The sequence below is a fragment of the Varroa jacobsoni genome, unplaced genomic scaffold (genome assembly GCF_002532875.2).
Source record: "Varroa jacobsoni isolate VJ856 unplaced genomic scaffold, vjacob_1.0 scaffold_1264, whole genome shotgun sequence".
Taxonomy (NCBI): domain Eukaryota; kingdom Metazoa; phylum Arthropoda; class Arachnida; order Mesostigmata; family Varroidae; genus Varroa; species Varroa jacobsoni.
In genome coordinates, this window is record NW_019214166.1 from 23,966 (window position 1) to 39,606 (window position 15,641).

A 15,641-nucleotide genomic window follows, 5' to 3' on the forward strand; every position below is an offset into this window, starting at 1 on the left:
AAAACTCGGAACTCGAATGGCGACGCCAGAAAAGCTAGCGTCATGTCAAACGATTGTGGCTTTCCGGCACTCGTCGTCAGCGATTTTCGTCCACACGCAATGACAAATCATACTCAGTACGTCACATTATATATATCGATGTGCTACGTTTTCATCTTAATCTTATATGACGAACAATCGCCTCGTTTGGTAAGCACATCGACAAATTTGCCACTTCGAAATGCGCGCGCATTCCCCTCCCGTCCATATCATTAGCCTGCAGCCTACTGTGTATCGCTCCGCCATTGCGTTTCCGGTCACAGTGTGTGTGGGTGTGTGTATGTATGTGTAGGGCCGCTCAGTTGTCTTGTTGATGGTTGGTTCTTGAGTGGCCGAGGTAGCGCCTTTCTATGACAGTCAATGGTGTCCTGGTACGTATCGTCCCGTTCCTCTTGCAGCCCACTGCGGCCTACTCTCGCAGCTCGGCTCCAGCCGCGGCACCAGAGGCGGTGCGGTAAGCAGGATGGCTGCCGCTGCTACGACAATACACTAGCAGTGCTGCTGGAATATCACTGTTAACGTCGCTGCTAAGAGCAGCGAAACTCAATGCTATTGCTGCTATCGCCGTGGTGTGAGTGAAAGCACATCAGCCGGAGGTAGAGCGATTGTCTGGGTGTGTGTTTGTCACATGAGAAGAAGACCCAGGACATAGGAGTGAGACGAGTTAAGGGCTCTGTGTTAATGCTACCTATGGTGGTGGTTGTAACAGAAAGAGCGTTGCACTGCTGCGGTATCGTGCGGTGACGGATAATATTGCTGAAAGGAGGGAAAAAACCGTGCAGCAGCCGCTACGCCGAGTGAGAGTGTCGTTCGTCCCGTTCCACTTCAAGTGTAAAGAGCGGAGAAGCAATTGGTGAGCCGCTTGCATACTGAATATTCGAGTAGTAGATTTAATCAGTGACTGTGTGAAACAAGACTCTCGGTGGACAGATAGTTGATACCCGAAAACACTGATCGCCGAGCGGTGTTCGGCGATCATTTAATGGTGCGAAAAGTCGCAGCTACGACGGCTGATTCCGTTGCTAACCGTCGATGAATAGCTGTGAGTTGTGGCGGTAGAACATGTCTCAACGTCAGAATCACTCGTCGATAGAGAAGCACTACTAGCGGATAAGATAGCGTCGAAGAAACTACGTCGAGACAGGTACTGAGAAAAGGATTCATTTACTGTTGTTATTGTTGTTGTTGTTGTTACACAATTGTACCGACGGGAACGAGACCCACAAGTAAACGACGCAGTCGCACGTTTTCCCAGTGGGTAAAAGTCTCATCTTGCCAGCAAATTGGTTTTGTCCAGGTGCGCTACTGCAGGTGTTGTGTTTGTGTTTTCATGTGCGCCAGCTATCAACTTCCTCTATGACAATATCGATAGTAGTACTCGCATGTTTATAGAATGAGTGCGCTCAGAAAAAAAGATAGATAAATAACAATCAAAGCGAAATATGTTAGCCGCCGCCAAAATGGAATAGTGGTTGATGGCGCGCACCGTTTACAGTGACGTGTTCTCGTTGGTTGTCGCGATTTCAACTTTTATTCATTAGCTTTCGTTGTTTTTTTTTATAAACAAGTAAGGTAGCGTAACCGAAGTACGGGATAGCACAAATTTCGACCCCGAATAATTACTAAGTGCGAAAAATGAACATTGATCCTAAACCGAAGTTTAAAACAATCGAAATCGTTGATTGTTCACCGAATTCGCTTGTTATCGTGAATTTAATCGTCGTCATTTTCGAGGCAGCTTGCTAGCAGATTCTGTCGATTAAGCTGGAGTGCAGCGAGGATGTAAAATGATTGTATCGGGTGATCGTTTATGGACTGGGGTAGAGATAGTCCAGGGGTATGGGGTATATTGGTCACGTGATAATAACTGTTGATGCAATCAGCAGGACAGTGAGAAACTGTGAAACGAAAAAACACCGAAGTTTGTGTCGTCGTACAGATTAAGTCGCCATCGTGATTTCGCGCTCTTCCGAGCTTCCTATCCGGGGAACATAATACACACAAGTGGTTCAACCGTAAACGAGACGAGAAAAAACGCGACATTTTGTTGCCCGAAAAAACGCCGGAGCTTTACAGCGACTGAGAGTGCAGCTGAGTTGATAGTGCTCTGTGGAGTCTCTCTTGTGCATGGATAGTTTTGTGAAGTAGATTAAAGGAGAAGCGTCGAAGATGTCGAAGAGAAGGCAAAATTTATCTTTTGCATCGTGTGTTGTGCACCCGGAAGTTCTACATGTCTCCGTTTTTGTGTGAGTGTAGTACCTAAAAACACGTTAATTGTGTTTTTGTATGGATGTGCTTAACCGATCTTCGACTCACCAACGGAATCGATAGCCGGCTTTCCAACGACTGCTATTGAATATCGTGACGACACGAAAATCGCACGAAATCATCATGTCGCTTATTGGCCGTCGGTTGGTGATCGAGCTTACTCATTTGTGAAGGCCGCTGTACAGTGCAAATACTACAAGCGTACAACTGGCATAGGATACAGCTACAGTGAAAACACGAACTCGTCCTAAACAAAGATTGCCGAAATAACACAACATCAGCTTTCAACATACCGCAAAATAGTCTAATTGACAGTTAAAAAAAAGAAGTTCGTTTCAATGTGAAAACCACACAGGAACAGGAGAATGGTGTTCTTACAGCTTACTGCTGTGACAACAACGGCAACCATTACGGGGTTAGCAAGTGGACTCTCGTCACGACATAGGACAAGGATGGGTTCATTGTTGATCCTTCTAGCCCTGATTTGGCCACTAGGTAAGAGCAAAAAACAATGTAGACAAAGTTCAATTAGTTCAAGTGTTCAAAAGAACGCTTAGGTGTTTTCTATAGATCATGAATGTCCGCACGTAAAGGAAAAAACACATTATGTAATACATATAAACATCGATATGAGAATATGTTGAACTAGCAAATTCGAATCCTAACGGCCAACACGACACTGTTCATTGGTTCCATCGCTTACTGTGCTCGCTATATGCACTGTGGTCGAAAGACGAATTAGACGTAAGTGTTAACGCTTGGATACTGTGTAATATAAAAATATTATATATGACGCTACCGAAGCCTTTCGTAGTGGGCACGGAGACAACGATATCGACACGAACGGCGAACCAAACGTAAAAAGATGAGAAAGATTGCAACACATTTATTCTCTTTTCTATCTTTTTTTCTTATCCTTTCCGTTTGTTTACCTTCAGAGGCACCCGGCCAATAGTCGCCGCTAACTAGACGGAGATCTCGTTATTTGGGTACACAGTCTGACCGCTATCTATCCAGAGTGTTCTGTACACCTAAAATGTTTTACTTCTCAGGTGTCGAGAAAAAAACACGTTGTTTTAGCCATGATTGTGAAATTATATCGGTTGTCGTATAGTTAGCATGTTTAATGTGGGTATCCCTGGTCATATACTACTTAGACGATATGAATTGCGCGATATGACCAGGTTCGTGGTATCCTAATATTCTTAGTCGAGTTAGTTATTCAGCGAGACCAATTTTTATACTGCAGCTGGCTAATTTTCTCCAGTATTCTAGTCGTGGTTGAACCCAGTCATATTTTCGTTTGCCCCTTATGATGTTGGTAACTTTTAGTTCTATTTAAATTAAGGATAGTTTTTGAGGCAGTATAACCTGAGGCAGGCTTCCTTATTTTCTGTGAAACATATACACCTTCTTTGATTTCCAAGTCGAATATCGCAGGTAATCGAAGCTTTTCTAACGAAAATAAAGCGATGTAAATATTTTCCATAAAGAATGTTAGTCATATAATGTTTCGGGCGTTCTCCAACAAGCTAATAGCTAACATAACAGTTCGTAGAACGTTCAAATACAAATATACGTGACCATGGATAAATCTATTTGACTCGTTGTTTGACAAAAATGCGTTTCTTATTCTAGACTACACAGTTGTCCCTGTGATGGTGCAGCGGTAACGTGTTCAGGTATTAGATCTAAGAACACTTCTTGGGATGGTTTAAGTTTGAAATGGGATGTGGACATACTTCGTTTGTGTTGGAAGTTAACTGTCTGAAGCAATGCCAGATATAAGACTCGGGTCATTTACTTACAATGTATGTAGTCCCCGTTAGCACCGCGCAGATGCACACGAATGAGCTTAGATAATAGTGATGACAGCTTCAACAGAAAGAACAACAAACGGTGGAACCAATAGTAACAGCTATCTTCTGTGAAAGACAGGGACTTTTCCAAAAAGCAGCCCAACCACCAGGGATGAGGGAAGCAGCAGTACAGGGAATCCGCCCCTCAAACACCCAGGTACCGCCCTATCTCCAGTGCCTACATGCGCTACGAACTGAGTATCACTCAGCTGCTGGGCCGTTCAAGTTAGCGCGACGTCATTTGTTTCAATTAGGTTGTGCCCTGCATGGAGAGAAAAAGAAGCCGAAAGAAAGACAAAACAAAGAGAAGCTTTATGTGACGTCACACTGAGGTTTTGAGAGAAAACGTTTTGCAGAAACCTCATTCGTACCAAACGTACACACTGAATCGAGCTGCGGATCGGAACGTCTTCGGGAAAGTCCGCGAAGTCTCTGTGTACGATAATACCGCGCATGACTAGATTCTTCCATCAGGTTGGTTCTGAGTTACGGTATCTGCAAGATAGAAGCAAAAGTCGACAGCGCCAGAAAAAGGCCCACCACCTCGTTCTCACGGGTCGGTTTTGCTTATCTCGAAAGAGTGACACAAATTGTCAGACAGCTTGTGCGTATCGTACGTACAACGTGTGCCGTTTTGCAGCATTGGATTATAGCTTTACCCAGATGGAATTACGGGTGGGATGGCTTTATTGAGTACTTACCAATATATTGTATAATACAATATATAATAGATTGTATACAATCAATGTATGAATCATGAAAGGCATCACCGTATCTTTGTGGTGTAGTCGACTTAGTCATCTACACACAGCAAGTTGATTACATTGGCCTAACAAAAGTTAGTCACATTTAGATTACGTGGTGGGGACACGAGTGAGCAAATTCAGCAAGGCTGTTTTACAGAGACACTTACTCTGTCAAGTTAGTTTAACTATAAATATCTCTTACGCGCGAACTCGGAATTCATAATACAGTTTTCTTGTTTTATGTGCCTTCGTCGTTGTTGTCATCGGCGCTCCTGTACGGAATGACACGCTTCTCGTGGGAGACAGAGAGATGGATGTCTAAGGTACGATAGCTGCGTCGACCGACTGCGCTATGTTCAAATCCGTTCTTCACGGTTCGTTGTACGCACGTAACAAGAGTAGCGTAAACTGCGCGTTTCCGTAAGCGAACCACCTCGACGAAGCTCTGCTCGCTCTCATGGAAGTTTAGAACTTACTTAGTTCCCCAATTGGGTTTCCCCGGTGGACCTGAGGTTCGCTAAAAGAAGACTGGGCCTCCGTCGCCTTCGCTATATTGCTGGCAGTACCTCCGAGGTTGTCAGGAGTCCTCTCCGAAGGAATTTATTTTCGTTTAAAGCTTCTCTCTACTCCGCTATCGTTACCTGGGCAGCCCTCAGCATAAGGAACTTCGGTGTTGCTTTGCGCCCCAGTTGCTATCACTATCACCGCAGTCGATAGTGGGACGACAGTTCTGCAGTAAAGTGGCGCCCGAAACTTGCGCGCTTTTCATCGCAGAAACGGCGCTTTATTTCATGTCCAAGTTACCCTTCATTCTGACTGACACTCAGACTGCATCTATTCTGTTGCCCATCCAGACCTTGTGCGCCTAGCCAGAGTGAAAATTCTAATGATTGTTTTTTTATTTACTGCGGTTGGTATTTGATTAGAGATATAAAGGGTATTTGACGATATAGTGTGCAAGATCCGTTATAATTAAATCACTTTGACACATTAAAGGTTTTCTCCTGCTACCTTGTATAATAGCGTTACAGTAAAGATTAGCCTTTGCTCTTTATCTAAATCTGTGTTTTGAAAACAGGAAAAGTAGAATACGTTTCGCAAAATTATTAATATATATGTAGTTAATCATATGCAACATGTTAAATACAGACGGGCTGGGAAGCTTGTTGGTTGAGTAGCACCGTAATTTATGCCAATTTTAAACGTACGTAGGTCATTCGGATTTCAAAATAGTTCTACAAAGACGACTGTACATAGAGAGGCCCTACAGCACTGGCTAGAAATGCATTTCATTTTTTTTTTAATTAGTCACACCTAGAAAAATTTAAAAAACATTTAAGCTAATGTCTGTCCTGAAAAGTTTTTTTAAATTTTAAGTCACTTAATAAAAGTAACAAATAATGTGATTGAGGAAGCTTCCCCATTCTTAATATAATTTTGAAATCTGGATGATTAGCTAGTCGAAATCTTACAGCGTCCTAAACTATCTGTGAGCGCTCTTTGTCGATTGATCACAGGCGAGTTCATTTCAAATAAGTTTTTCAACAGCTCGAAAATCTCGAAGAAACTGGTCTCATTTGACACAAAGGTCCGTACTGGCAGTTAATGTACATAAATATCATACGCTATAATTGCCTGAGTATCTTTACATACGCTTACTTAATCTGCTCGACATTTGTTAGAGCGTTGGTGATACCTTTATCATCGGATCCCCATCCATTGATATGGAGAAGCTTATTGGCATTACCTATTTCTTTGCACAAGGTAAGGCGCGCGTCCTATCTAAAGATTCTTACCGTCATTGTACCCACCGAAAAATAGTTCTCCTCTAACAGAAGTTCGTCTTTGCAGATGGTGGTTCTCGGCCTTTCATAACAAACACAGACACCCAGCCGGGACTTCTCTCATACACCTACTTCCCTATACAGTAGTAGAGCTTCGTATGTGTTGCAAATTCTCCATGGGACTGCATCCGCCGTCTCCCTGTCGGCATTGGAGTTCGGTTGCCGGTACAAAACCCTGGAGAGACGAGTAAAGAGCCAGCCACGTTCAACTTTGTTCCTTTTTGCTCTACTTCTACTAGAACTACGGGGCGTTCGCTTGAGAATTTGTTGGCCTGCGTAACATCAGCGTTAGCAGCCGCGCCAGAAGCAGGGACTAAAACGGAATAGTCCGTTGACGGGACCACTGCATTTCTTTGCGGACGAAAAGTACGCTCCTCTGAGTAAAACGAGGGTAGGGCTAAGGCAAAAAGGAAACAGTTGGGCTTCGTGCGGAGCCAGCAAAACGTGAGCTGCAAATCTGAGATACAAACAGCAAAAAAAGAACCGGACACGCAGGGTATGACAGAAGGGTAATTTAGATTCGCTCCCTTGCAAAAAATCACTTCAATACCTACTACCAAAGTATTATTAAGAAGACCTTTGTCATTACTTTGAGATATATTTGTATTTCGACGTTGGCGTTGGCATTGCATATTCTTGCGGTGTGTTTATTTGTGATCTTTAACGCTGGTTCATGGTGTGGCACTGGCTTTCAACTGTTTGTGAACTTTCTTTTCAGCTGATAGCTAATTTGTGACCTATTTGGCCATTGGCAAGATTTAGATGTAAGTCAGTGTAAGTTGTTGATGTTTTACTAGATCAAACCATAAAAATGAGCATAACCTTTGGGTATATACTCATTATACAGCTGGTGTTACGCCCTTTTTTCGGAAAAGCGAACGACTTCGTTTAGATCAATACCATTTTCACGTATCGGTAACTGCCAGGTGTGGGCTCTATATGAAAAATTGAGCCTTTAGCTTAGCTTCTTTCTCATCTGTGTTATTAGTTTATATGAAGCAGTCTACTTTTGGCTGTTTACTTTAAAGTGGTCTGTTTAAGGAAATGTTATTAATATTGTCTGTTACCAATTTTAATATTATCCACAATGTTTACGTTATGTCGGTGTTACCTTACTGTGTTATTTATTTTGCAAACTTGTCAATGCCAAGGATCCAAGGATTAAGTGTGAGAAATCAAAGCCCTACGACATACTTATACACTATTCATCCCTGCCGTTATGAACCGCCACACAAACTTTTAAAAATGGTGTGAAAAAGATACATGTTGTCTCTCATAGAGGCTAGTTCTATTTGGTCCCCGTTCGCGAACTTGGACTTCCAACTATGTTAGTTAAGCCCTTGAGTCAGTAAACTTTTTTCGCTTCTGGTTTTCGAAGAAGGTCGGTCCTTACTGACAACGCTAGGCACAGCCATTGTATTGACTATAAGCCAATAGCGTGCGCTGTGTTAAAATTTTCTTAATTACATACATCAGGCTAATTTTATATTGCAACTGGCATTTAACCAATTTTTATTGAATAAAATGGCAATCAAATTTACAGCTTCTAAGTAGAATATTATAAACGCTAAAAATTTCTGTCTAACTGCATAGTTATTTTGGTTTATAAAATAATTCTTTCGTATCGAATAATATATGTGATTAGAAGCTGTTGCAGTGTAGGCACGTCGTATTTAGGTTGCCGGGTTTTGCCTCCTTCCATAGGTGTGTTGATGTGCTTTCCCTTTTAATGATGAGCTTCCGTGTGTGTGAATCTATCTTTATTCGTCATGATGTCATGTATAACTGCGTATTACTATTATTAATACACACGGATATTAGTCATTTTTCTCTAAGTAGATTATTCTGACCTAGCCTGCATTGTAGGTTGTACAAATCTCTAAAATCTCGAGTATTTGGTATACCACACATACACTGTTTGCTGAATAATTTTTATAAATTGCTATTAGTAAGTAATTCGACGAGACGTGCTTAATTTGAAGCAGTGGAAACGCTTTGCTTCATGTCCGAGATCGACAGCAGACGTTCAACCCGTTATAGGTGCGCTTATATTCGAGAAAAACCTGCTCACAAGAGTTCGCAACAGGCCAGCACAAGGGAAGCACAAGCACCAGTCACTGGAACAGCCCTGGCAAAGAGTAGGTCTCTATGGGAACGCGAACATGCGAGAATATGGGATTGACGTAAAACGGCTCTCTCGGCTTCACTGTCTACTTTTTTTTTCTAGTCCATTCATATCTGTGGTACTCGCTGCACCCAATGGTTTTTTGTTCCGTAGTAGATCCTAGACGGCAGAGCGATTTCATGATTCATGTAGTTCCGTAAACTCGGCAGTTAAAGCTCCCATTGACTCTCTCGCTGCCTAGCGCTGACCTTCAATGCTTTATACTTTGTTCTTGGATATCTGGTATAGGTAAATGCAGGCAGAGAAGAAAAAAAAAAGAGAAGACATGGGGACAACATCTTTAACGTCTAGTTATCTTTGCGGGTCTTTGTGTGTGTATAGGCTGATATACATAAACGCATTGGAGGGTCGTCCAAGAGTTGTTGAGACCGATACTATGTTATGGATTCTTTCTTCAATTCAATGCAGATTCGTAAATCGCGAGCCAGACGAGCGGAAGAAGTCGGCGGTGCGCCACCGAGACGAAGAGACAGAAGAACGGCTAAGAAGAAGACGCTATGTCGACTGAGTTTGCAGAGGCATATTTCCTTAGTCCAAGTTTTTTTGAAGTGGCAGGGCAATAAGCTATGTCTGTGGGCCTGGACGGCCTTAAACGTAGGGTACAGTAATTGGGAACTGCAGCGATAGCAGTAGCATCCAGTTGATTTTATTTGTAGTTATATGCGATGCAATGTTTGGCTATGGCGGGAAAACCATCAGCATTAGTAGGCTTTTAGGGTTACAGATAGCTGGCGAGTTGCTGGTGTGTTGAGCTTCGACGTCAAAGCCAATAACAGGGATGAACATGAAAGGCTGCTTGGACAAGCACTAAGTAATATAGCAGTGGCCACTGGAAATTTAAAGAACGGTATAGAAACCGCTCTTCATCCACATCGCGGTTCAACAAGTTACAACGCTCGTGGTCCTTATAACCAATGGTCGAGTTTAGCCAGGATAAAAAATGGCTAGTCTAAGGAGAAAGCGAGGGTGAATCCATCTTATGCTGTATAGAGCACAGATTTTGTGGTAACGCCCTGTGATATCTGTATATTCCCCTTGATGCACTTGACTGGACGTGTTTTAATGTACACATTCATATGTAACTGAATTCTATGTGACTGTCAGCGATGCGTGTATTACCCAAATGGCTCCATGCTGCTTCGAGATATACATACATGTATACGAATATATCTAGATATTTATAGATACGAGTTCTAATACTAGCAGTAGCATTCCATCAATTAACAAGTAGAAAAGACGAAATAACGGTTGATTTGCTAGTGTATCGAAGTGAAGCGAATCATAGTTGCTACTGCAGCTATCGTAACTGCTGATAGCTACTGTAGCAACTATGATTAAGCTCCTGAGTCATACGGCGGGAGGTAGAGAGGATAACTTGATTGCCTTTAAACATGAAAAAAGGTCTTTTGGTCCACAGAGTTGAATGTACATATGGGGAAGATATTAGATACCGGGAATATATTCTATGCTTATTATACTGGGGAATGAATGGTTGACCGTGTAACGTTGCACCGAACGGGTGTACCAACCGTAGAACCTGATGCATTTGTATCTGAAAGCTTACATATGCATACTTGTTGACCTAGATCCTATTTTCAATGCTTCGTAGTTACTAGAGAACAATAGGATTGGCGATGAGTGAGCCCCTCCTATGCTATTGGGCAAAAAGTGTATTGAAACAAGCTAATTGTATTCATGACATGTAACCCCTCTGTCACCATTTCGAGATCCTGCTGCATTCTATTTCCTTTTTCGCGGATTACAGGCAGTATTGCCCTGTTCGTTTTGACTAATGATGATGATACCGTTGTTGTTGTTGTCGCAGTAGTAGTGCTACTACTTCTCTATTTATCTTGCCCGACTATTGTGGTTATTTTTAATAACACCAACTAGTAAACAACTGTCATGCTCATTTTTCTATTTGTCATCATTAGGTGCGTTCGCATACTAATAACGTTATTATTGTTATTACTACTAACACGTCCAAATCCAATCGAATTTGAAGGAAAATACAGAAAGGCATACCGGAAAAGAAGCAACCGACGAAGGTAATTTTTTTGGGAATAACGAAGGCTAGGCGATGCTACTTTTCGGAATGATGGGTTCTTCCCTCTTCGATATTTGTTGCCAACGTTAGGCGCAAGGCGCCCGCTGCTACTTCTTTTGCCGTTCTCCAACGGGAAATGATAAAGGAAACTGGCAACGACCTCGGGCGCAGCTATCAGCCCTTGCAGACATTTCCTAACATAACCGGGCGAACAGAGTGTAAGCAAGCAGGGAATGAGGCAAAGAAGAGCCAAAGTCGCATGCGAAGTCTTCTTTACACAAAAAAAACGAAGAAGAAAAAGAAAGATAGCAAACAAGGGCTGCCACGATGCTGAGAAACGACGGCCATGGTTGCTACTGGGATGGAGCTAATTATGTGTTAATGAGTGCCATTTCCAGGGGCATAAGTGCTGCTCTTGGATGATGCTTGGAAAGGAATGTGAGTAGTGCAGTTCCTCATTGTACAAACGGTCGTGCGCTGCATCATGCGAAGGGGCAGAGCGGGTGGAGACAGAGGGTAAGGAGAAACGAATAAGAGGAGACGATGGAACTTACTGCGAGTGTCCTTCAACAAACAGGAATTTTGGGACGAAAACTAACGGGGTGGTCGGGTGGATGTGTACGCCTATGAGCGGCAATGCTCGCGAGGTGCTGGTTGTGGGATTTTTCTATTGGTTCATTGTCAGCGGTGTAGGTGACACACGCGTCGGGTCAGTCTTCGTTGGGAGATAATCGTGTGCCGTAGTGACCGTGGACGAACAGTGAATGAAAACAAAGGTTGCTTGACACGTCTGTTTGATAAGTATGAGTAGCAACGCGCCAACAAGAAGGATGGGATAAGCGGGGGTACGGCAGCCACACAATGGGACCTAAGATCGGGTAACTTCGCTGGATAATTCTGTAGCAGAGAAAAATCGGTTGTTGTAGTTTTTGCAGATCTAACGGAGATGTCTGAGCTTTTTTTAACGTGCTGTTCGCGCGACGACTATCCAAGGCTTGGTTCAGGTCTCATTCTGGTTATGAACAATGGTGGAAGCGGAGGCAAATCAAGGTGCTCGATCTGATGATCGTTTCTGCTAGCCGACATAGGCAAAGATGGTTTGCGTGCTGTCGTGTGAGCTACCTAACGATTATCGAAGTGGGATCAGAATAAATGTGCAAATGATAGCATGATTAAATTGTCACTTTCACTTGGTTAGCGATAAGCTTTGTCTCTCTGCAGTGTTCTGACTCTCTACACTGTGGACTGAGCGCGACGGCTTTAAGGTCTTGATGTTGCGATGGCTGCAGGCTGGCAAAAGAATGGAGCAAAAGATCAGGACGATGCTACATGCTTAAGAAGGTGCTGTCAGGAAAAATAAAAAGCCAACAATATAAGTAATGAAATGGAGCGGAGCTTGGTGCTCTCTGGTGGTTCATTTCGTGGCTGAAAATGGCTGTCGTTCTACTGCTGTTCCACTGTTCAGAATCTTTTTAGCTGAGAGGGTAGATAGTTCATGTAGATCTGATGATGTTAGACGGAGGCGGGGCGGAATGTCAGTTTAAAGTCTGAAGGGTTGCACGTCTGGGTTAAGCTCCGGCACGCACAATGAAAGTGAAAAAACTGGCTGTAGAAGACAAGTGAAAAAGGTCAGACGTTCTGCTTTGACGGCTCAGAGAGGAAGAAGTGACGTTTCGTCGAGGACACATCATTGGAGGCTCGTAAAGTAGAGAAAACATTGTAGAGGAATAGCGTCACCCAAGAAAACAGCACAACGCGCCAAAACGGTGCGCTTTGCAGAAGGGGCTTATCGTTGAGCGGTGCTGGGGTTGAGTAATGGTTATCCAAGAATGTATTTCACTAAGGTGAAAGTAACCATCATAGTAAGAACGCCTGCTCGTACCTGTTCTTGAAGACGCTTTTGTTCCAATATTCAACGAACACTTTTTTAGTCTAATTTTTCTCACTGTTATGGCGTACCCCTTCCAGATGTTCCTCCGTTATGCTAGGAGCAAAGGATAATCATCAAGAGTCACAAGGAAATTCTATATGTGTCCACTAAATACCGGTAGCTAGCCAGTCATCGGGGTTTACTACCTTACAGCCTCATTTCTGCGTCAGGACTGCAATGAATAGGAATATAGTACTATTGGGTGCATCACATCGTTGCCTGGAATGGTGTCGTGATTCTGCTATTAGTCGTTTTATCCTGTTACTCCGTTTATTTCTGCCGGGTAATAGTTACCCAACCGCCTTAAGAAATAGCAACAGTGGAATAAACAAACTAATGGACGGCTAGTTGAAGATTGCCGGCGACTGGGACTATAAGATGAGGGCGGGCTTCATCCGCTCCTTAGCGTTATTAGCCACCCCTTCCATATCACGGCAAGGCCCCTCGAATTTTCCATATCTTCATTGCCGCGAGGTTGCCTCGCGCTGTATGCTTCGCCGACATCCCCCGACGTAATGTTGTTTTCGTCCTCTTTGATCTTATCTAATAATAACATAACAACAACAAGCGGCACAGGACCCATGGGGGGAGGGGGGGGGGGCAGTAGCGACAAAACGACAAAACTAGGAGTTTGCTCTGCGCACCCTAGAAGCGCGCCGCACACCGGCCTAGTTAGCCCGGCCAGGCCAGCCTTGACGGCCGGTTCTATCTGAGGCACTCTAGCCAAGACAAATCCAGGCCCAGGCTGAGGCAACAAACGAGGCCAATGGCGAAGAAAGAACCGGCAAAGATGAGCCAAGAGAGGGTATGGGGTGGCGGGATTGGCTGATGTTGATGCTGATGTTGGCAATAATGATAACGATAATGGGTGGGGTTGAGCTTTACGCGTCCCTCGCATCCGGCTGTAACTGCGGGATTGCTTACCCTCCGTCTGTTTTCCCTGTGAGCCACGATCCGCTAGTCAAGTTTTCAGGGTTGTCGGTCTTGTGCAAGACATAGACATTCATACAGTCTGGCCTGATTTCGTGGTCAAGAAAACGAAAGTGGTTAGCAGGCAACTTTGGCATTATTATTGGCGGCCGTTGAAGGTTTTTGCCGGTATCGTAAATCTGCAATTTTATCTACGATTACTAGCTTAGTGAGCGTTGTGTAAGGTTGTTATAAGAACAACTTTATGTAGAAGTGCTAGTTGGGTGAGTTTTGTGATGATTGATACCAACCCGGAAAACTGTTATATGAAGGGGAGAAGAAACATACAAAAATATCGATCCGAACCTGCTTCAACAGGAGAATATGGCCATCATCATGACACCAAAACGTTTTGTGGAGATGAGGAAGACTCGCAAGAGGTGGCTGTTTACTCAAGTGATCTCGGCTGTGCAATACAACTGCTTTGCAGTGTCCTGCAAATATAACATGTGCTTTCTTTGACAGAGAGGTGACTTTGGAACAACTCGCTGAGGAGCATAGCCATTGCATTGTACATACAATGTGCTTTTCCTTATCGTGTTCACTAATCACCCACCAATACGTCTCGTTATTCAAGATTGCCTCATGTCTAGGTCTCTGACAGTTCTAAGAGTAGTCGCTTGGATGCTCTCGGTGTTGACCGTACGGGAGCTAGTCTTTATGAGTGTACCGCAACCCATATTTGTCTCGTCAGGTGTGCAGCAAACTTTGATCCTCTAAGGGGCGTGTGAAAGGGGTTGGGCGAGCTCAGAAGTCATAGAACAAGAAAACCTTTTCGCTAAATTATTAAGATATCGTCTTGTTATTATAACCCTGCCATGCTATATAACATACTAGGATTAAGTGCTTTCACATATTTTCCCAGCTTTGTTCTCCATTCCGAAATAAACGAAATAGAAGTAACAAATGTGGAAGCACGTAACCTCGTACGCTCCACTGCTGGACACGTCGCGAAACAAATTGCTTATATGGTGCGCAACACTCCATAAAAATGTTGAGAGGGTATATAAAGAAGTGTGTTATAATGGGAAGTACTTTTATCAAGATTATGATGACGATGCTGATAGTTGGTGTCTTTGTTCATTTTAATTTTCCGGCATGTGCATATAGGTGCATATATATAACCCGATATAGTTTTCGTATGGGTACCTTCTTTTCTACATTTACAAAGATTTGCTTGGAAATTTATAAAGAAAGCGAAGGAAAGATAAGCGACACCTAGGCGAGCGTACTGTAAACGTACTCAAATGTCCTATATGTTTATAAGCACATTTAGACATTTTTTTCACTCTAGTCAGTTTGACAAAAACTGACTATTTGGAAAATCTTACTTCCGCTCGACTACTGGCTATATAACTCGGACTGAAGCGTAGGCCTTACAGCAACCTCGTGGATTAGCCACGCATGCTGGGCATAGAAACAAAGATCGGCTAGCAAAGATCTAAATTTGGGTCTGTGCAAAGCGCTTATTATTCTCAAGCGAAGAAACCCATCTGTACTTTTACTAATAATCCATTTGCCACTTTTACTCCTCCCTTTTTCTCTTTTCATATGATGAACAAACAAACAATGAAGGATAGTTTTTATTGGCCCTGCTCACGAGGATAACGTTGTCGTTATGAACAGGGTCATCATCGGCAACATTATTTTCACTCCTGCAGTGATCATATTGATGATAATAACAATAATATCAACGATAGTTCTAAAGATCACTTTCATCTGGTAGCGTCATATTGCTCCCTTTTCTTTTTCTT

At 43.1% G+C, this 15,641-nt stretch overlaps 1 protein-coding gene across 3 annotated transcripts in view; it reads left to right on the forward strand.

Moving 5' to 3' along the window:
- Nucleotides 1-311: 311 nt before the first annotated feature.
- LOC111268211 (uncharacterized) overlaps nt 312-15,641 on the forward strand; it is a 157,945-nt gene continuing 142,615 nt past the window's right edge. Inside the window, exons 1-2 of one of the 3 annotated variants that reach the window (XM_022847038.2) lie at nt 313-1,183; nt 1,926-2,802. In XM_022847038.2, the coding sequence (XP_022702773.1) occupies nt 2,673-2,802 (130 nt within the window). In that variant the 5' untranslated portion in view covers nt 313-1,183; nt 1,926-2,672. Of the gene's footprint in view, nt 2,803-15,641 lie in introns of all 3 variants that reach the window. The other 2 variants (XM_022847041.2, XR_002685072.2) reach the window with 2 other exon arrangements.